General features: G+C 44.9%; 1 protein-coding gene across 7 annotated transcripts; it reads left to right on the forward strand.

The window, feature by feature from the left end:
• Nucleotides 1-264: 264 nt before the first annotated feature.
• On the forward strand, nt 265-20,243 carry ADGRG5 (adhesion G protein-coupled receptor G5). 7 transcript variants are annotated; one of them, XM_081872442.1, is made up of 15 exons: nt 266-750; nt 939-1,029; nt 4,533-4,656; nt 6,149-6,287; nt 7,099-7,231; nt 8,064-8,211; nt 10,282-10,416; nt 11,916-12,032; nt 13,393-13,435; nt 14,085-14,194; nt 14,446-14,567; nt 15,776-16,044; nt 17,713-17,812; nt 19,441-19,715; nt 19,820-20,243. In XM_081872442.1, exons 3-15 carry the CDS (start codon nt 4,585-4,587, stop codon nt 19,909-19,911), a joined length of 1,755 nt encoding a protein of 584 aa, XP_081728568.1. In that variant the 5' UTR covers nt 266-750; nt 939-1,029; nt 4,533-4,584; the 3' UTR covers nt 19,912-20,243. The 7 variants fall into 7 exon arrangements, with proteins under 7 accessions (XP_081728569.1, XP_081728568.1, XP_081728573.1 ...); XM_081872444.1 differs by having other exon boundaries at nt 274-750; nt 6,172-6,287; XM_081872443.1 differs by lacking the exon at nt 939-1,029 and having other exon boundaries at nt 265-750.
• Nucleotides 20,244-21,542: the final 1,299 nt, after the last annotated feature.

Here is a 21,542-nt window from a genome sequence, read left to right on the forward strand (position 1 = left end):
AGTGGCATAGCGTGGGGGGTGCAGGGGGGGCTGGCCGCACCGGGCGCAACATCTGGGGGTTAGGGAAATCCACGGGTTAGGAGGCGCAAATCCACGGGTTAGGGGGCGCAAATTACTTGCCTTGCCCCGGGTGCTGATAACCCACGCTACGCCACTGCCCAGACTGAATTAGGTAAATCTGAGTTTGGCAGATCCTCCCCACCCTCATCTCTAGTTAAGCAACAATGTACACATGCAATATTAAAACCAGTTAATCTGTTCCCTAATATCAGAAACATCCCATTACATTCCTCTTGAGAGGTGATAAAGCCATTACAGATCAGGGAGACAGAAAAAGCCTTTATTTTCTGTTTGACAAAGATCTCCCTGTGCAGGTGCTGCTTTCAGATGCGTTCTTTGCTCTGCCTGTTTGCTGCATTTCCTCAACTTCCTCAACTGAACTTCTCCTTAGCTCTGCAGTCCTTTCCCGGATATCTCGGTCATCTCCATCCTCTTCCTTCCCCCTTTCGCAGACTTTGCTTGTCTGTGGTTTGCATTCTGGGAATGGACCTCAGCTCACATCTCTCTGCAAGGTCCTGGAGCTGGTGAAGTTATAGCCCAAGGGGAGTGGCTTGTCCAAAATTTGCTGCTGCTAAATCGCATCCGAGGCCTCCGCCTTCACTTGCTTACAAGCTAGCAGAGGAAACAAGCCACGTGCATTTTCCAGTGGTCTGAACATCTGAAAGCAGCAGCACACTCCACAGAGTGCGGGTGAGTTGTCAACATTTGCCCTCCACACCCATTTTCAGCTCTGATAGATTTGAGTCTTTTCGCATAGTGATGTGTATTTTGATCAAGTGTTTGATGTAGAATTTCCTTTTCCTGCTTCAGGAAGCCATCTGTATAGGCCAGGAAATGTTTTTTGGTTTTTTTAAATGATATGCTAATGCACCTTACAGTGAGGCTGACATGGGAGAAGAACGCCACAGAAAAGAAACAAATTAAAATCATCGTGGTGGGACCAAACTCTCCTTGAGGACTCGGTTGGACGTAAGTGCTTTATCATGGCCAAATCAGGCCATCATATTCTCTGGGTGTCTTTCTACACCCTAGGCACTGCACTTTCTTTCTTTTTTAAGCAAGTCCTCGGCCCCCTTAGAAAGAAAGTTATGAAACAAAATGTGCAGGTACCCTTTTAAGTCATTTCTGTGAAATGAACAGGCCAGCCTACTCCCCCCTCTGTTTGTAGCAAACAAGTGAAGTCAGAGCTGTGATTGATAAATTAGATGTTTGGTTCTGCTGTTTCGCCATCCCCTTTAATGCACTTTTCCTGCTTCTGCCTTATTTTCTAGGCAGAATTATCGTGTGAAAATACAATCATGGGAAAAACTTCACCATGACTGTATTCTCTCTGATTTTGCATTATGTCATCCTCTCATGGCAGTCATTTTGTGACTGGTGTGCCCCCCCCCCCGAACGCTCTCAAAATTTAAGAAGTGCCCTCTGGTCCAAAATAATTGGAACCCCCTACTGTACTAATACTGGTCCCTAGTAAATCCATTTTCCTATTTTTGCTTTCGGGGAATATGTTCAGGTTCTCTTTTAAAAGTTGTGTTTGAGTGTCCTGGCATATACCAGAATATTTCAGGTTTCAGCCTTGTTCCCGGTCTGGAGTTAACCCCCTGAGGTTGAGTGTGTGTGCCTGCATCTTTGATTCACAGAGTTGAAAGGGATTCCAAATGTTATAGGTGGCTATCCAGCTTCTCCTTTAAAAATCCCTAACATCTGGAGGCAGTATTTCCCACTCTTGAACATCTTATACCATCAGGAAATTCTTCCTAATGTTTAGCCCAAATACTCTTTCTTGTAGTTTGTTCCATAGAATCATAGAATTGTAGAATTGGGATGGATCCTCAGGGTCATCTAGTCTAACCCCTGTGATGCAGCAATCCATTTTAAGCATCCCTGACAGATGGCCATCCAATCTCCAATGAAACCTCCTATGAAAGAGAGCCTACCACCAATTAGAAAGGACCAATTGGTTAAAGGTATACAACTCGGAGCCGAACAGTATAAATTGAAAGCTTTTGCCGATGATTTAGTTTTGACATTACAGGAGCCAGAATCCAGCACTAAAAGAGTATTGCAACTAATTCAAGAATTTGGTCAGGTTGCGGGTTTTAGGTTGAACAAGCTGAAAACTAAGGTGTTAGAGAAAAATTTAACAGTGATTGAGAAAGAGAGGTTTCAGAAGGAGACAGGATTAACATTGGTTAAGAAAGTGAAATACCCGGGGGTTAATATGACTGCTAAGAATGTGAATTTATTTAAAGATAATTATGAAAAATGTTGGATGGAAGTGAAAAAAGATCTAGAAATATGGTCAAATTTGATGTTATCATTACTAGGCCGAATTGCTGCGATAAAGATGAATGTATTGCCAAGGATGTTATATTTGTTTCAAACATTGCAAATTTTGGATAAGATGGACTGTTTCAAGAAATGGCAGAGAGATATCTCTAGATTTGTCTGGCAGGGCAAGAAACCTCGAATAAAATTTAAGATTTTAACTGATGCTAAAGAAAGAGGTGGATTTGCCCTGCCAGACTTGAAGCTTTATTATGAATCAGCCGCTTTTTGCTGGCTGAAAGAATGGCTGCTTCTTGAAAACACAGATATTTTGGATTTAGAAGGTTTCAATAATGTGTTTGGGTGGCATGCATATTTTGGTATGATAAGGTCAAAGCACACAAAGCGTTTAAAAACCATATTGTCAGGAAAGCACTGTTTAATGTTTGGATAAGATATAAAGACTTGTTTGAAAGTAAAACGCCAAGGTGGTTGTCACCAATGGTGGCTAAGGCTCTGAAAAAAACTTAATATGGAGGCAAATTGGCTGAAATATTGGGAAATTTTGGAGCAAGAAGGAGACAGATTAAAACTGCAGAGTTTTGATAAACTAAAAAACAAAGTATGAGATTGGCTTCATTATTATCAAATATGGAGGCTTACAATTTGGACAAGAAAATTGGTTTTCAGGTGGAAAAATCAAAATTGGAAACAGAATTGTTAGATCCCAAAATTAAGAATTTGTCAATAATGTATAACTTGCTGTTGAAATGGAACACTCAGGATGAAATGGTTAAATCTGTTATGATTAAATGGGCACAAGATGTTGGACATAACATTATGATGGCTGACTGGGAACAGTTATGGACCACAGGTATGAAGTTTACGGCATGTAATGCCTTAAGAGAAAATATTATGAAAATGATATACAGGTGGTACATGACACCAGTCAAGCTTGCAAAAATCTATCATTTGCCCGATAATAAATGTTGGAAATGTAAAGAGGTTGAAGGTACATTCTTTCACCTTTGGTGGACGTACCCAAAGATTAAGACCTTCTGGGAGATGATCTATAATGAAATGAAAAAGGTATTTAAATATACCTTCCAGAAGAAACCAGAGGCCTTTCTCCTGGGCATGGTCGGCCAATTGGTGCGAAAGGAGGATAGAACTTTTTTTATGTACGCCACAACAGCAGCAAGAATACTCATCGCAAAGTATTGGAAGACACAAGTTCTACCCACCCGGGAAGAATGGCAGATGAAGGTGATGGAGTACATGGAACTGGCTGAGATGACTGGCAGAATCCGGGACCTAGGAGAAGAGTCGGTGGAAGAAGATTGGAAAAAATTCAAAGTTTATCTTCAAAAATATTGCAAAATTAAGGATTGTTAGAAAGATGTTGGGAAAAGAAAATTATGTGGTTTTAGTAGAAATGACATAAAGGATTAAGTAAAAATGAGTTGGTGAAAGAGAGAATGTAAAATTATAGTATATTAAGACAAATTATTAAGATAAAAATAAGGTTGGAAGGATTTGCTGAAATAACAAATTGAATTAGAATACAAAAATGGGTGGTGTGAGGAGGTCAAGGAAATAAGTGAATGTAAGCAAGTGATGTACAGGTTTGACTGGTTTTTTTTAATCTTTTTTCTGTTTTATGGTTTTTGATTATTTTTTTAATATATGTGTACTGTTTTTTCTTTTTCTTTAATTGTTATTACTTTAATCTCTTTTTTTCTGTAATCTTTAAAATCTTAATAAAAAATTATTTAAAAAAAGAAAAAGAAAGAGAGCCTACCACCTTCTGAGGTAATCCATTCCACTGTTGAATGGCTCTTACTATCAGAAAACTCTTCCTGATGTTTAGTCAGAATCTCCTTTCTTGACATTTGAATCCATGGTTCAGACCCTCCCCTCTGGAGCAGAAGAAAATAAGTTTGCTCCATCTTCCATGTGACAACCCTTCAGATAGTTGAAGATGGCAATCATATCACCTCTCAATCTCCTCTTTTCTAGTTGGTTCTGGTCTTATTATTCTTTGGAGCAACAAATTTGCTTCATCTTGTTGGCAAGAACCCTTCAGATGTGTGAAGATGGTTCTCATTTTGCCTCTTAATTGCCTCTTCACCAGGTTAAGCATAACCAACTCCTCCAACCTTTCCACATAGGCCTCCACAAATTCTACTTTCTTTGCATCTCAGGTTTTTGGAGGTCTGGACCACTTCTGGCTTTTGAGGCCCCTAGCCATAATAAATGCAGCCACAGAAAATTGAAGGCACATTAAGGCGAAATAAGGCACACACACAAAAAGAAATAAAGGAAAAAGTGAGTCATAATTCTTTTCTTTTTTTTAACAAATGCATTTCAAGTCTTTTTTCTGTGAAATGCAGTAATTAATGAGGAAAGCTCGCTTTCGTACAGCGTCACAGTTGAGGTTAAGCATATGACAAAATCTGTATCAGTTAACAAAAAAAAAGTGTTGTTTTTTTTACTAGATTGCATCTCTTATTTGCTTAGATTTGCAGTTCTGAGCTGAGAATGTGTGTCACAATTTGATCTACTGTGGATAAAAGCAAGTTCTGGAACTTATCAAATGCCACAATGTCCCTTTTGAGCCCGAGTCCCTTCCCCACGCTACTGTTGCCTTCCTCATGTCATGTTTGTGGGCACCTTGATGCTAGAACATAGGCACACCACTGCCCACACAGGGGCACAAAAATTCCATTGTGTAGATTGCTTACCTCCCACCCTCTTAGCATAACTGCATGCCCAGGCACAATATGTGCTTGATTGTTTAAGTATTAGGCTTATTGGCTGCTCTATCCGAAGGTCCCAATTTGGTTTTCACACATTTATAAGCTTTCTTCTTTCGTTTTCTTTATCCTGCCCAAACCGGCTTCAAATGCCTTTTTTCAGGTCCCTTGCAATTTGGGTTTCCTTTGAATGGTTTAATTTGACAGGCAGTGACTCTTCTAAGATCCTTTTCACCCAGGATCTAGAGTTTCCGGCTGGCCTTCTTGGCCAAGCCAAAAAATAAAGTCACCAACATCCAGGTTGCCAGGTCACCCAGCTTTTCCTGAGGGGAAGACCTGAGAGGCTAGGAGTGGGCTATGTTGGGCACCATCCCCCTAAGGTGCACAGGATGCTCTCAGGCAGGAAGTGTCCAGCACTCTGAAGAGGCAAGACCAGTAGAGAGGAAGGTTGCCAGTTTAGCCATGTGTGGCTTTCCATATTTGCCATGCAGCTGCCAAACAGCCCCCACCCTTCCTTCCAGCTTCAGAGCTGGAGGTGGGGAAGGGATTTGCCAAGCAGCTGCTTGAATGGTCCTGCTCTCCTCTGTGGCTTCAGAGGAGGCAGGTTGGCCACTTTCCCCTCTTACTAGGAGACGGCACCATCCTCGCCATGGCAAGTGTATTTGTTGAAGGTCGCTTTTTAACTCCAGCAGCAGCCTTTAAACTTTTCAGATGCGGGGCCCACTGGTAGCTCAAACATGCATTTGCAGACCCAGTTTTTAATTTTTTCGCCATATATTTGAAGGGTGGTATTTCTGCTCCCCCATGAGGTTCCTTGGATCAGTTGTGGGAGCAAAGAACTCTACTGGTTCATGGCAGAGAGCAAATTCAGACATAGCAGGTAGCTCCAGCAGCAGGAGTCAAAGCAGCTTTTTGCTGGGTGCATCAACAAAATGTTATTTGTCACATTTTATCCTGTTTTAAATGCAGTCCAGATGAGTCTGGAAAGAGGGTTTCTTCTTCTTTTTGTCTTGCAGCTTCCAAATACACAAATGTGCCCGTAACTTTACTCGACCTCATTTCAGTTTCTTCTTCACATTGTAAACAGCTCCCAGACATTTGTGGTGTTTGGGGACCTGCACTACATTTCCGGCAATACAGAGATGGCCACAGGATTTTGCCTTTTTCTCTTTGCATGTGCAGCTTTTATGGACCAGATACCAGGTAGGAAAGATGTCTTATTAGGGGCAAGGAGGTGGGCACTCCTGATTTCCTAAGAGGGAGTTGTGCGCCAGGGAGACCCAGGGGTGCCACACTTCATTTTTTCCATATGGCATAGCCATCAAATTAACATACTTCTGTATTTTCCTCGTGGTTCTCCCATGAGGAAAGGTTATAGCTTTGGGGACTTTTAAGTTCAGAGAAAAGGGGAGTAAGAGGCAACATGATAGGAGTGTATAAGATGATGCATAGAGAAAGGGGAGAGTGGGAAGTTTTTCCTCCCTCTCTCATCACGCTTCCACCTGTGGACATCCAATGAAGCTGATTGTTGAAAGAGTCAGGACACAGAAAAGGAAGTCCTTCACATAGTGCACAGTTAAACAGGATGCAGGGATGGCCACAAATTTGGCTGGCTTTAAAAGAGGATGAGACAAATTAATGGAGAAGCCTATCAATGGCTACTAGCCATGATGGCTATGCTCTGCCTCTGAATAGCAGTTTCTGGAAGCCACAGGAGGAGAGAGGGCTCTTGTGCTCAAATCCTGCTTACAGGTTTTCCACAGGCATCTGGTTGGCCACTGTGAGAACAGGATGCTGGACTAAGTGGGGCATTGGCCTGATCCAGCAGGTTCCTCTTATGTCCTTATGGAATCCTAAATTTTCCAAGGTCCACATTTATGTGTCCCTTCTCCCTGTGCATGGTGTAGGACTCATTTGTGTTGTTGCTGGAGGTGATGTGGAGGTGATGTTCATGGTGGGAGTACGTGCTGTTTCCTCTACACTGACGGCCTGTCTTTCCCTCACTGTTGCTAAGGGGCAGCACCCAGTGGGAAAACAACCAGGCTACCCTTGGATCTTGGCGCGAAGAGTGATGTGGAGAAAGCCATGAGAATATTTGAGAGGCACCAGAAAGAAGGATGTGTCTCTGAAAGGAAGGAGCTGAGGAGGTAAGTTTCAATCTCAGATACAGATGTTTCTTTCCCTCAGCAAATGCTGTACCTGAACATAAGATTCCGCAGTGGGAAAGTCCTAACTCTACCCAGGCACAGTTCAGGCCCCATGTGCATGATACATTAAAAGTAGTATTGTACCACAGTCATGACTCCCCCAGAGAATCCTGGGTATTGTAGTTTGTTAAGAATGCTGAGAATGTTAAAGGTAAAAAGACCCCTGACCATTAGGTCCAGTCGTGGCCGACTCGGGGGTTGCGGCACTCATCTCGCTTTATTGGCCGAGGGAGCCGGCGTACAGCTTCCGGGTCATGTGGCCAGCATGACTAAGCTGCTTCTGAAAAACCAGAGCAGTGCACGGAAACGCCGTTTACCTTCCCGCTGGATCGGTACCTATTTATCTACTTGCACTTTGACGTGCTTTCGAACTGCTAGGTTGGCAGGAGCAGGGACCGATGAATGGGAGCTCACCCCGTTGCGGGGATTCGAACCAACCTTCTGATCGGCAAGTCCTAGGCTCTGTGGTTTAACCCACAGCGCCACCTGCGTCCCATATTAGGCCATCTCTTTTCCTCTCAGACAGCTACAATTTCCAAAGTGCCCTGAGAAGAAATGGGGCTGGGGGTTAAACAACTCTGAGGAGGAGGGAAATCATGACCAGCACCTTAAACTCTTTTGAGGAAAGGTGTGAGAGGAATGTAATGAGATAAGTATGTAAATAATCCTCCCAATCTGTGCCAGCATCCATTGAGGCACTTGGCAGCTCTGTGTTTCCAAGTGCAACCCTTAAGCATTTACACGCTTTCTCTCAACACTTCTCCACTTTCAGAGCCAAAGAAAATTTGGAGAAGACCCTGCTGCAAACCAGTCTGCTGACAGAGAATCTCACTGTTGTGCATGACAATATTCAAACATTAATATTCAGGATAAATCTTAGCGATTTCAGAGGACTGAATATCAGCAGCGACAGCTTAATGGTTAGTATTTTCCCGCTATCTTCACACCCTGCTGCTGATTCTTGCTACCTAGAATGAATACCCAGCAGAGACACACAGAGTGGTAGACATGCTTTGAAAATGCACCAAGTTTTGACCGGGACTATGAACCCACTAACCCACCTGTAGCGCAAAGACACAGTTTTTCCTCAATCCAGACTCAAGCATGCTCACCCTCAGTGTGCAATCCTTCTTCCCACAGTGCTAGGTGTGGTTATGTGATACATGCTTGAAAATCCTCCCCTTGGTTAGGTTGTCCCTGTCTTTCCCTCCCTGCACATCCCCCAGGCGGAGAAGGAAGAAGGAAGTGGCGACTGCGATCTTGGTATATGTCTACAATGTCTCTGGGCAGGTGTGGATGGGCTCCCATTGCTGGAACCACCTATATTTGTGTTCAAATGACTGATTTTAAGGAAAGAGGTGGTGTCAGGACTAGCCCAGGACATTTTGCTGCTAGAGGCAAAAGCCCCTGCACAGTCCCCCACCTCCTGCTCCTTGCTACCACTGCTGGGTGCTCAACACTGCTGCTCACTTCCTGCTCCTCGACCCTGGCAGCATGCTCATGGACAGCAGTGGCTTCCTCCTCTACTCACTCCCAGTGGTGTAGCATGGGTTGCCAGCCCCCAAGGCTGTGCAGAGGTGGGGACAGTGGGTGGGAGAAAAATGTGGGATGTAAATGCAATTTTTTAAAAAATGCATTGGAAGGTGGTGGACTCTCCTTCTTTGGAGGGAATTGGACAGAGTACTCAAGTGCATTCAACTGCCTAACGGTGTCCGCATGACCTAAGAGATCACAGCCACATAGATAAGAAAAGAAGAGACATTCCATTGTCTGGAAAGGTCACTTCCTGGTTTGCATGGAGAAGTCGTTTTCAACAGAGCCTAGTGATGGAAGCACACAGCTGTATTGAGGCAGCTCCCGGGGGTTGACATTTTGCACCCCTTAACAATTTTGTGCCTGGAGCAACCACTCCTGTGCCTCCTTTGCTACACCACCGCTCCTTCCTTCCTTCCTTCCTTCCTTCCTTCCTTCCTTCCTTCCTTCATTCCTTCCTTCCAACTCTACATTTCTATGATTCTGCTCTATTAATATTCTCCTACATTATTTTCCATTGTCCTGGCTGGCTTCCTTTCTGCATGGCTCTTGGTATGCCAGGAATGCGAATATGTTCACAAAACCATGCAGAGAAGAACTTCAGTGAAAGGTCAAAGGTGGCCCTGTTTGCTTTCAGTTGGATGCTATTCCCAACTGCGGAGAACATTGTCTGGCTTTGACAGCCTCCAAACAGATTGCTTTTAAGAATATCTGAGCAAGTGATTTGCTCTGGGCTTTTCTTCAAATGCTCCTTTTGGAAGTGAAATGAGAACCCGGAGATGTGTTCCTATTATTTCACAGCTTCCCTTCACATACGTTCCTTGCTCATTGGATGATGACCCTCCAGTATGACTGCTCTGTCACTTTTTCATTAACCTGGCCCCCAGAATGCAGTCCTGGGTAGTTGTGTCCTGCAGATCAGGTTCAAGACTATGGGCAAGTAGCCTCAGTTTGCAATTAATTAAGGGAAAGGGGCCTCATTACATGATCCTCACAGCAACATGCAACAAGAAAAACAGTTGGCTGCTTTTTAAATTTTATTTTATCCATAGATATACCTTGGGAGGTAGTGGACTCTCCTTCATTGGAAGTTTTTAAACAGAGGTTGGATGGCCACATGTCAGGAATTCTTTAGCTGTGATTCCTGCATTGCAGGGGGTTAGATGACCCTAGATGACCCTCAGGGCGCCTTCCAACTCTACAATTTTATGATTCTATCAGTTGTGATGGGTTTCTACCAGTTATTGAGCACTTATTTGCCCAGGCATTCCTTGGTCTTCTGTGCTAGTTCTAACAAGCCCCAGTTCCTGTAGTTACAAATTTCTGTTTTCATTGTTCTTACTATTTATTGCAAACTGTTTTGACATCATTTTTTTAAAATGGAGGGTGGCATATAAATGCTATTGAATGAAAAACAACGCCTTCCAATGTGTACATGTCTGTTTCACTCTGAGCAGCGCAATACCTTGGCGAAGAACCAAACCCGACATGCCATGCGTTTCCCCGCTGAGCTAACGAAGAGAGCCCAGGGCACAGCTGCAAAGGAAATGCGGCTCACCTGTATTTACCTGAAAACCTCTTGCTTCTTCCAGGTAGGCACTCCCTGGAATTTGAGGTTTGGTTAATGGGGTGACGGAGGTGGAGACTGGGCCCAGACAGTGGCCACGTACACTCCGAAAAGGGTCATGCGAAAGCCAGCCTAATTTGTGCTACACTGTGGACACCCACACTTATTGTTTGCCCTGCTCTTTCCAGGCACAGGTTTGTGCTGAAAAACTCTGTGTCTGAGCAGGGTTTTCTTGTTTTTTGTTTCGCCCCCAGCTTTTCCCTCAAAAACCCACTCTTTAAAGCTCGTGAGAGCTGATTGAGCTTTAAAGAGTGGATTTTCATGGGGGAAACTCTGGGGCAATAAAACTCTGCTGAAACATGGAACTTTTCAGCTCAGACGGTGCCTACAAAGAGTGGAGGAAAGGTAAGCCAATTCATGTGACTCTTTCTGGCTCATTTTAATGACTCTCTTATCTTACATATCCTTGCCTCTGACCTCTCCTTGTCTACCCTCGGCATCTGAAGATCACCTGCTCTGTCACTGTATTCTCTGGCGCCCTACAAATCCTATCAGCACCCGTCAACACAGCTGTGGTCCCGAGTGTGTTGGGGAGGGCTTCCCTGTTGACTCCATCCTTTCTCCCTTGCTGGCTCTTACACAATGTCAACTCCTTCTCTTTTTTTAATCCTTTACATCTCTTCTCAAAAGCCCCCTTCCCACAGAAACTTGGGTGCAACTACTGTCGCCATGCCTTGCTGTGACTAAGGTGGCGTATTCATTGTACCTTCACAGCATATTCAAAGCACATTCTCTTCCCTCAGAGAATTCTGGGCACTGTAGTTAACCCTTCTAACAAACTGCAGTGCCCAGAATTCTCTGAGGGAAAAGAATGTGCTTTAAAGGTTTACAGACAGTGACTGTTTTATGCACCTCCAATTGACACTCAACCAGTGGCGTAGCGTGGGTTGTCAGCACCCGGGGCAAGGCAAGTAATTTGCGCCCCCTAACCCTGGATTTGCGCCCCCTAACCCTATCCCTAACCCTAACCCCCAGATGTTGCGCCCGGTGTGGCCGGCACCCCCTACACCCCCCACGCTACGCCACTGCACTCAACCACCAATATGTGGGTCCTTTTGGACCTGGAAGAGGGCAGAATGGGTGGCCTCATGAGCGTATGTACAAAGCCTAGGTTTACTTGAATACCATGGCAGCCATCACAAATGAGCCCCCCTCTTCACCACTGCATTGATTTCCTCACACTTCCTTTGTTGTCTCCCTGACACAGATTCCCAGCAGCTTCCCTCCCTTTTCATCTTTTCCATCTGTAAAGGACAGGGGTGGGAAAATCCAGGTCTGTTGGCAGCAACCACCTTGAGGTGCCTGGAGTAACTTAAAGCAGTTGTTCCCAATGGAGTGGACTGCTCTGCTGCTGCTGCTGATCAGCTCTACTGGCTGAACAGGGGGGGAATTGTGAGGAGGGTTGCTTAAAGACTCCCTCCCCAGTGATCCCATGCCAAGTCTTTTTTGCTTTTTATCTTGTAGGACAGAAAGAACCACTCCTTGCTGAATGATGACATCTTAGGGGCCACCTTTGGGAATATCAGTGTTACTCAACTCAGTCAACCGGTGGAGATCAGGTTTTGGCACAACCGCACACTGGTGAGTTGTGCTGCAGCCACAGTGGTCACCCAATAAGCATTTGTTCTGTGCCAGACTAGTCAGCGTGGTGCCCTCCAGGTTTTGGAATCACAGTCCAGCTGGTGCTATGCTGTGTTTATTGTATGTGTATGTTTTTAATAAAACACATATGGTGTTTTTAATTCTATTAATGTTTATTTGTTTTTAATGATAAAAAGGGTGGGGTATTTTTTTGCTATTCTTATTTATCTGTGAGCTGCCTTGAATCCCTGTCAGGGGAAAAGGTGGGTTATAAATAAATTAACAACAACAACAACAACTCCCTGCAATGCAGGAATCACATTTGTCAGACTCCGCCTCCCATCAGTCCCAATAGCCAATCGGCAGGTATGATGAGAATTGCAGGCCAACAGTGCATGGGAGACACTCTATTAGCTGCCCCTGCCTTCCTCTTACCAGCTCCTGAGAGAATGAAACAAAGCTTTTCTGCAAAAAGCAGATGGGAGGGCAGTGAGGCTGCAGCTCCAACACTGCAGCAAAGCAGAGGGGAACCTTCAGCCAGGCTTCCCCACTTGGCCTTGTCCTGTACTTGACATCAAATGTGGGGCAATTCCCAAAAGGGGGATTTGAAGGCACCAAAAACTGGGGGGGGGGGGGGCTGCAAAGCCCTGTGCAGAGCATAACATGCGTGACCCCGAAAGCTACATTGTTCCACCATACAAGACAGGCTAATTCAGGGAGATGTAGCTATATTCTGTGCCCACAGTCAGAGGTAGCAATGCTTCTGGATTCCAGAGGCTGGAAACTGCTCTTGTGCTCAGCTCCTGCTTATGGACTTCTTATAGGCACCTGGTTCATCACTATAAGAACAGAGTGCTGGACTAGATGGGCTACTGGCCTGATCCAGCAGGCTCCTTATGTTCCAGTGTTCATTTACCTGGATGATCAAGCCATGATCTCCAGTTGCGCTTCACCAATAGTGTTGTATTTCTGTAAATACTCTAGACCTTATATTTTTTTGTGGAGGGGCAGTTTTGCAGAGGAAGCCCTACTGCAGAGGGAGGCACATGCTTCTGGTTTCCCCCTTTTAACATTCCAATGCAGGACATGAGGAACACAGGAGAAAGTTTAAGAGTTGGTTGCTGTGCAATGCACAGGCCATGGTTGAGCATTCCTATATTTTAGCTGTAAAGAGGGGGTAAAGATTATTATTATTATTATTATTATTATTATTATTATTATTATTAGCTGACTGAGGAGGGCAGGAATTGTGTTGCTGGGCATCACCATCTGCCTGACAAGCACTCTTCAGTTGCACTGAAGGAATTCTGCCCTAGAGGTAGGAAAACGTTTTCATCAACTTGTCTCTGTTCCCTTCTAGGCCAATGCCAGCGTTGCCTGTGTTTTTTGGCTGGAAGGAACAGGTAAGGCCAGAATTTGCTTCTTATCCATCCTCTTCCCTTCCTGTTTCCATGCCAGTGGTTTACAAACTAACAAAAGCAGCATATAAGCAAGGGAAAGGAACAAATGCAAGTATTTAATATTTTTAAAAAGTTGTTATATTGTTGCTCTGATAATCCTGAATGTAACAGTACACAGGATTGGAAGCATCAGCCTTAATTTGGACCAAATTAGAGGAGACTCTATTGACACAATTAGTCAATATGTGAATTTTTTTTAAAAAAACAACAACAACATGGGGAGATGAAGGTGGGGCACTTTAATCCTTTGCCCCTTGCACTGACCCTGATTTGGATTTAACCCCCTCCCAAATTGTTTTGGAAGGAAAGCTCTCATTTGTGCCAATGGAAACGCCCTCTTTCCCCAATGCAAATAGCAGGCATGGGGTGCCTGACCTCTGAATTAGGACCACAGTAGGGGACAAAGCCCTCCTCTCCTTTCTGCTAGGGTCCTTCTATGGATCCTACACACATGTGCCCCTCCTTCACTGCCTGCTGCCTGCTTTTAAAAAAAGCATGCATGCAATTGCTTGTTGTTTCAGTGGCCTCTTGTCTAGTTTGGCCCTTGTTCCTGCTGCTTTCTGATTGTGGTTGGGTTTCTCCCCTTTGGCAGAAGAGGGCAGCATGGGGAGCTGGAGCCAGGAAGGCTGCACAACTAACATCAGCTGGGAGGGCATGGTTCTGTGCCAGTGCAACCACCTCACCTACTTTGCTGTCCTTGTGGTAAGTGCGGGGCTCCCTTGTGGCCCAGGTCCTCTCTCAGGGTCCACATCCTCTCTCTGGGCTGCAACACTTCAGGCAGCTGATGTGGGGTTGGTGGGGGAGCAGAGACAGGCTCCTAGGACTGAACTTTCCTCCATGAAAAAATGTCTCTTGCACCTAGAAAACTAGCCTGTTGGGGAGAATACATATCCATTTCATCTGAATTCCTTCTGTTTTCGTCTTTGCATCCTCTTCCTTCTCTGCTCATTTAGCAAATCTCCCCAACCACTCTGGATGAATCTCTGCTGGCTCCTCTGACCTATATCACCAACATAGGCTGCAGTATCTCTGCTTTTGCATGCCTGCTCACTATCTTTTTCTACATTTTATCCCGGTAAGTACAGTGCTCCTTCAGTCAATACCTAAGAAACTTGCTTCCTGCATTAAAGGCAGGCAATATTGTTTAAAAATAAGATCTCATAGTGGTTTAGGAGTGCATTTTGGTTCCTGTGGTATAAACGCTTCTGTCAAATATGTAGTGCAGGTTTTTGAAACATTGCAAATACCTGCAGCACCTGTCTGACCTGACGCAAGAGGGGATGACTGTGCAGACCATGAGTAATGATCGCTCCTTCAAGCCTCTAAAAAACTATTGCCTGCTTCCAGCCCCAGACTATGAAGAATAAAATGATAGTTGTTTGGGGTTCTTCCATGCCGGTTTTGGTAGTGTGGGATTTCCTAGCTGTTTTGAAAACTTCAGCATCTCTTCATTAAATGATTCTGTAACCAAATTTATGGAAATGTGATTTCTCTTTGAAAATATTCTCCCAGCCTCTGCTGGCCACTAGGGGTAGCTGTTGCTCCATTGAAAGCATTTGCATAACATTGTACAGTACACACAATTTGTTGTTGGCATCGGTCTGTCTTCAGAGTCAGTGGAGTGCGCCTCTGGGGGTGAAGTCAAACTGCTGAGTTAGCAGCACTGAAGTGTTCTCCCTGGGGCACAAGCCTAGGCAATGTGTATGGCGGTCCTGGGCTGCCCAGATGACAGTTGATGCAGTCCAAAGGAAAGAAGAGCAATACATTTGGCACCAGCTTGGTTGCAGGAGTTGCTGGAAGGAGACATACAAGGCACCATCCAACTGTCTTAGGGACTCCACTCTAGATTTGTGTAGATGGTTCCCCTCATATACATGCAAACACTCTCTTTTTAAAGTTTTTGTTTATTACATTTATATCCCACCCTTCCTCCCAAAGGAAGGACACCTTGATCAAGACCTGGTCTGCAGATTCCCCCTTCTGTATTTAACTCACCCCATGAGATCTAGTAACTTGACCTTTTTTAAAAAACTGAAATCCTTACAATTTTAAGACTGCAATCATATGCACACGTACCCGAGAGTAGGTCTCATTGAACTCAATGGGATTTGCTCCTCAGGAGATACACATCGCATTCTGCTGTAAAGGATGCAAAGATCTCATGCCTAAAGCCACTTCCACAGCCTTGAGATCCCATTAAGTACTAGAAAGAGTATACCAGCACAGTGTCTGCCCTGTCTTTTACTGAGTCAGCAAAACTCTCCATTTTAATACCTTTTGCAGGAAAATCCAGCATGATTCCGCAACAAAGATCCACATGAACCTTCTGGGAGCCCTCTTCCTTCTCAATGTTTCCTTTCTGGGCAGCAGTTTCCCAGCATCAGCCAGCTCTTCATGGTTGTGCACAGCCGCAGCCGCTTTCCTCCATTACTTTCTGCTCTGCTGCCTGACCTGGATGGCCATCGAAGGCTTCCACCTCTACCTGCTCGTGATCCGAGTCTACAACTCATACATCATGCGCTACCTCCTTAAACTGTGTTCAGTTGGCTGGGGTGAGGATCAATATGATTTCCCCCCGTTATATCTTTTTAATAACCATCTCTGGTATGCTTACAATAGCAAACTGAAACATTAAAACAGCAATGTGTGCAGACTTTCCCCATAATATACACCAGGCTTCCTCAACCCTCCAGATGTTTTGAGACTACAATTCACATCATCCCTAACCACTGGTCCTGCTAGCTAGGGATCATGGGAGTTGTAGGACAAAAACATCCAGAGGGCTGAGGTTGAGGAAGCCTGATATACACATTTGTATTTGCCTATGTTGCTTGGAGAACTGGATCACAAAATTCAAAGAAGTGCAAACTTTGAAGTCTTGCTATGTTTCAGCTTGTGCGTTGCTTCAGGAAGTGTGAATTAGGTAGGTTTGCAGAAAAAATGAGAACCTATTAATTTTTGCCCTGTGCTTCCCTGAACATAAAATCTGGGCATGACCTTCTGCTTTGCATTCGACTGAAGCATCTAGGCCTGCACTAGGCGGCCCCTTTCTTGTTTAAGGTGGCAGCTTGAGGACAGAAATCTATGCTACACCTACAAGGAAGATTTAGCATTTTACCCTAGAATACACTTTTTGAATGCCTTTTGTCCTAAAACACACTTAAAAAGAGAGAGAAAAACCACATTTTAACCTCAAGTATGGATTTTGGTGTATTGTTTGAGGCAAGAACTGCCTCATAAAATTCAGAGAAGTGTGAAAACTGAAGGATAACCATGTATTAGTCTGGAAAGTGTGGATCAGGTTGGCTGAGTTAACTCCTTCATCCTTGGTTTACCCAGAGATACTCTGGCATATAACTCCTCCATCCTGACTTAGCTGGCACCCAGCTGGCTGAGCTGAGCCTACCAGGTCTTAAGCCGGGACAATTACCAGCCCTGCTACAACATACAATGTTGCCAGATTCTCCACAGCAGTGTTCAAAATTCATCGGATGATCATCTGAGCCACAAACTAGATTTAGTGAACACTCACATCAGAGTGCTCTCTAAATTGAAAGCTGTAGTCTTTTATATACTAACCTTTCATGTTCTTCCACATCTGTTTAATGCTCCTAGCCCTTCTTTTAGAGTCTTTTAGTTTCGTTTAGATTCTTATCGTCTTTTAAATATACCTTCTGTTTTAATACTTTTTAGATTTACGGTAATACTTTTTAGATTTCCCCATCCTACTTATGCAGGTCTATGACCATAATAAAGATTTGATTGATTGAGCTGGCACAAGCGTTCTGTGGGTGTAGCAGGGGCCTGACCAGGGGGGTGGGAGACTTAGGCTGGATCCTAAGCCCATTCATCTTGGCCACATGACCTGGCAACCCCATCTAAGTTAAACCAGCAGAAAGGGTGGTGTAACCCAAACACTATTTTTAAGGCTTGTTTCCCCCACCCAGCATTAGCCCTGCTGTTGAGCAGAGTTTGGATCTGGTGTAACTTTAGGCTGGTTTAACTTACATTGGCCTTGAGCATCTCTTATGGCTACAGACATTGAAATGACATTATTTATTCCAGGCATAGGCTGTGTAGCAGGAGATCTGGATAGGCTTGAGCTCTGTAGAACATGCAATGAGTGTACCTTTTATCTTGTATGTGTGGTTGTGCTTAGGACAGCAATGCTTGTGAATCTTCTTTGTGCCTTTACCACTGTGCATTCTTGGATCCAACAGGGTTCCCTGGCTTAGCAGTGGTGATCATCTTCCTGAGCAACAGCCAAATTTATGGCCGTTATGGTATCAAAACCAGCTCTGCTCACCGCAACAGTACCATGTGAGTTTCGGGGGGGGGGGGGGGCGGACCAATGGTCTTGGTAGCAAATTATTTCATCATGTGGGTATTGTTGATTTATGTAGTGCCATCAGTGAGTGGGACGCTTTATTTCAGGCGTCAGCAAACTTTTTCTGCAGAGGGCTGGTCCACTGTCCCTCAGACCTTGTGGGGTAGGGGCAGACTATATTTTGAAAAAAATATATGAACGAATTCCTATGCCCCACAAATAACCCAGAGATGCATTTTAAATAAAAGCACATATGCTTCTCATGTAAAAACACTAGGCAGGCCCCACAAATAATGCAGAGGTGCATTTTAAATAAAAGGGCACATTCCACTCACGTGAAAACACGCTGATTCCCTGACCGTCCACGGGCTGGATTTAGAAGGCGATTGGGCCGGATCCAGCCCCTGGGCCTTAGTTTGCCTACCCATGCTTTATTTAGTAACTTCAAGTTTCTGCCTCACAAAGCTTACAATCTGAGAGGAAGTGATGAGGAGAGGGAAGGGAGAAGCAAAAGTGATGGAATTCACTTTTAGCAGTCTTATCCTACTTGGGGGTTTCCAGATGTTTAGGCTGCTATCAGTCCCAGCCACATATCTAGTGGGGAAATGCAGTTATGGGCACTTAGGCTTAGTTTCACTTCCAGTGCCTCTGTGGTGTCCCTCCCCTGCTGCTCTGCCCCCCCCTCCAAAACTCCAGGTTCAGGAGGAGGGCTGGAGCTCATCTGCACTTTAGAGCCTCTCTCAGCACCTACCACAGTTGTGCTGTTGTTGCAATATGTGTCTGAACCCACTTGGGTGCCCAAGCACTTCTGTGTAATCACCCCCCCCAAGAGCTTTGGGGTCTTTTGCTGGAGTTATGACGTCCATCCTTTTATGAATATGTGTCTGCCGTTGACTCTATGCCCACAAGAAGGTCTTACAAACAAAGGAATAAAGAAAGAAAGAATGAATGAATGAAAGTGACAGAATACATAAGTGCTGCTTGTGATGGCAAAATTGCAATTTAAGCAGGCAGCAGATTGCACAGCAACATGCACATACCTTGATCTAAAGAGTGGAAAAATCCCTAACCATTTTCAATGTGGGCCTGGCAATTTTGCCAGAGAACCCATACTAATAGTAAGTTAAGCAATAGTGTTTTGTTTTGTTTTGTTTTGTTTTGTTTTGTTTTGTTTTGTTTGTGTGTGTGTGTAAAGAGAGAGAGAGTGAGCAAGAGAGAGAAGAGGATACCTGTCCTTAAGCATGTGTGTGTTTGTTCCTTGTGTGCGCTGAATAAAGATCCTAATTCGAACTAGGAGAGCCATGATAGCCAGCTAACTACTGAAAATATGGAGCCTCCCCCCATCTTCCATTCTACAACATTGTTGTGGCATCCCTTATGGTGCCCCTGAGGCTCTGTGCCCAGTTGTGACTGAAACGGCTGCACTCCCCTAAATCTGCTTCTTCTCAGCCCTACCTGGAGATACTGGGGTTTGAACACAGGACCTTCTGCACTGTGGCCTCCTCCTGTGAGGGCTGTGGGAAGTGTTGGGGCTAATCTCCTCTTGTATTTTCTCCCCCCACCCATATGAAAAGAAGAAAGAGAATCTGGAAGTGTCTCATTGAGTTCTCTCCTCCTGCAGGTGCTGGATCACTTCTCCCACAGTGCATTACTTCAACCTGATTTATTGCAGTGGCACCATAGTCTTCAATATGGCTGTCCTGACCTTGGTGGTTTGGAGGCTCAGGCAGCTCCGAGCCAGTCCTCGGCAGCGGAAAGAGCATTCCTGTAAGGACATGGTGACAGTTCTTGGGCTGACATGCCTCCTGGGTGCCACCTGGGCGTTGGTTTTCTTCTCCTTCGGGGTGCTCTCGGTCCCACAGATCTTCCTGTTCACTGTCCTCAACTCACTTCAAGGTTTGTGAGCTCAGCATGTTGCTGGGAGCCAATGCTTCTCTCCCTTAACGCTTTCCAATTTGCAGCCCCTCCAAGCCTACTGAAGCTGCTCTTTTTGCTCACAGGGCTTTTCATCTGTCTCTGGTACTGCACCTTGAGGTCCCATTCGCAGGAGAACATCTCAACGGGCTCTCGTTTATCTCGTTCATCTCAGTGACTGCAGCATCGCATGACTGGCGAAGCCTTGGAACAAAAGGATGCCCAAATTCTGGAAATTTAGTGGGTGTTGCCTTCCAAAAGGGAATCTTCATAGGAGGAGGAAGGAAGGCAAGTATATGCATGTGGTCTAAATCAGGGATTGGGAATCTGTTGCCCTCTAGATGTTGTTGGACTCCAACTCCCATGAGCCTCAGCCAGCATGGCCAATGTCAAGGATGATGGAACTTGTAGCCCAGAAACAGAGAGCCAGAGTGTTGTAGTGGTCAGTGTGCTGGACAAGGACTGGGAGAACCGGGGTTCAAATCTCCACTCAGTCATGAAGCTCACTGGGTGACCGTGGGCTTAGCCTACCTCACAGGGTTGTTGTGAGAAGAAAATGGGGAGGAGAAGTAAGTGCACGACCTTGAACTTCTTGCAGGAAAGGTGAGATAAATACATAATCAATCGATAAATACTTGGAGGGTCACAGTTTCTCAATCCCTGATCTAAATCCTACATAGCTGCAGGGGAATCTTGTCTTGGCCCTCACTGTCAGCTGAAGAATTCAGACTCAAAGCTTGGTTTCCACCAAAGAAACTTAAATCAGGGTGGTACAAAATCAAGGCAACAGTTGAAAGGTACAGTAGGTATGCAAAAGGATTAGAAATATGGCTATGCACATGCTTAAGGTGTTGATCCAACAAGTGACATGGCCCCTGCCCCAAGTTTTTGAAGGACGGGGTGGGCACAGTCTTTAGCATGGCAAACAGGTGGAGTCTCAAGACCAGGCAAGCAAACAGGCATTCCTCCAGGTGGCTTGAGCCCATGGGACAGAAATGACACATCTCCGGTTTAGTGGATGGAGCAGCGGAGGGTCAGGTACAAATCCATCCCCATCCACACTGTGAGAGTAAAAGGATGGTCATTGCATACAGCTGTCATAAGACACCCATCTGGAGGCACCCCATCTCTGCTTCATGACCTTTCTCCTCTTCACCCTGCTCTGAACTGCAATGAACCTATGAACAAATGTCATCTTTTCCAGCAGAGTTTGTGCCATTGCTCAGGCAAGATGCATCAGTCACTGAAGCATTTCCTATCCTCAGAGCTCCTTCCTGTAAATTTCTTACCCAATGAAGTTAGCGTTGACATTGCTGAATACATGCTCCAGTGAGCTAGCAGGAAATGTCAAATGGCAGAAGGACGAGATTCCGAAGGCCAATACTCTGCAACCTGGTATGGGGTGCTACTGGAAAATGGTCAACACAGAAAAAACAATGTGTTTGTTTGCTGAATCCCATATTGTACTCACCACATCAGACTTCCACCCTCCAACATGTAGCATGCTTCTCTCTCTTTGTCCTACCTGTATGTAGGATTTGCAGGCAGGCAGCATCCTTATACAGGACTGGAGAGGGTGGCAAGCCTGAGGCCACCTTGGGAGTTCACAGCAAAGATGAGATCTGAATGAAGGACATCCTCATTTGCAGCCTGGAGAGCCTGGTCTGACTCTGTATAAGGCAGATTCCTATGTTCCTATAGGAAAGATTTGCCATGATCGCCAAAAAGTAAACCATTTAGCTGAAGGCTGCACTGCAGATAATGTGTAGCCTTCAACTCATGTGCCTACTCTGAGCTGGACAGTTTTCT

Source organism: Podarcis erhardii, assembly GCF_964252035.2.
Source record: "Podarcis erhardii genome assembly, chromosome: 7".
Lineage (NCBI taxonomy): Eukaryota > Metazoa > Chordata > Lepidosauria > Squamata > Lacertidae > Podarcis > Podarcis erhardii.

What these genes read in the sequence shown, in the direction of transcription:
- ADGRG5 (XM_081872443.1), top strand. Translation starts at nt 4,585, where the DNA reads ATGCAGCCACAGAAAATTGAAGGCACATTAAGGCGAAATAAGGCACAC. An exon ending in TTTGGCACAACCGCACACTG is followed by an intron (nt 12,033 to 13,392) that starts GTGAGTTGTGCT and finishes GTTCCCTTCTAG; the next exon opens with GCCAATGCCAGCGTTGCCTG. An exon ending in CCTACTTTGCTGTCCTTGTG is followed by an intron (nt 14,195 to 14,445) that starts GTAAGTGCGGGG and finishes CTGCTCATTTAG; the next exon opens with CAAATCTCCCCAACCACTCT.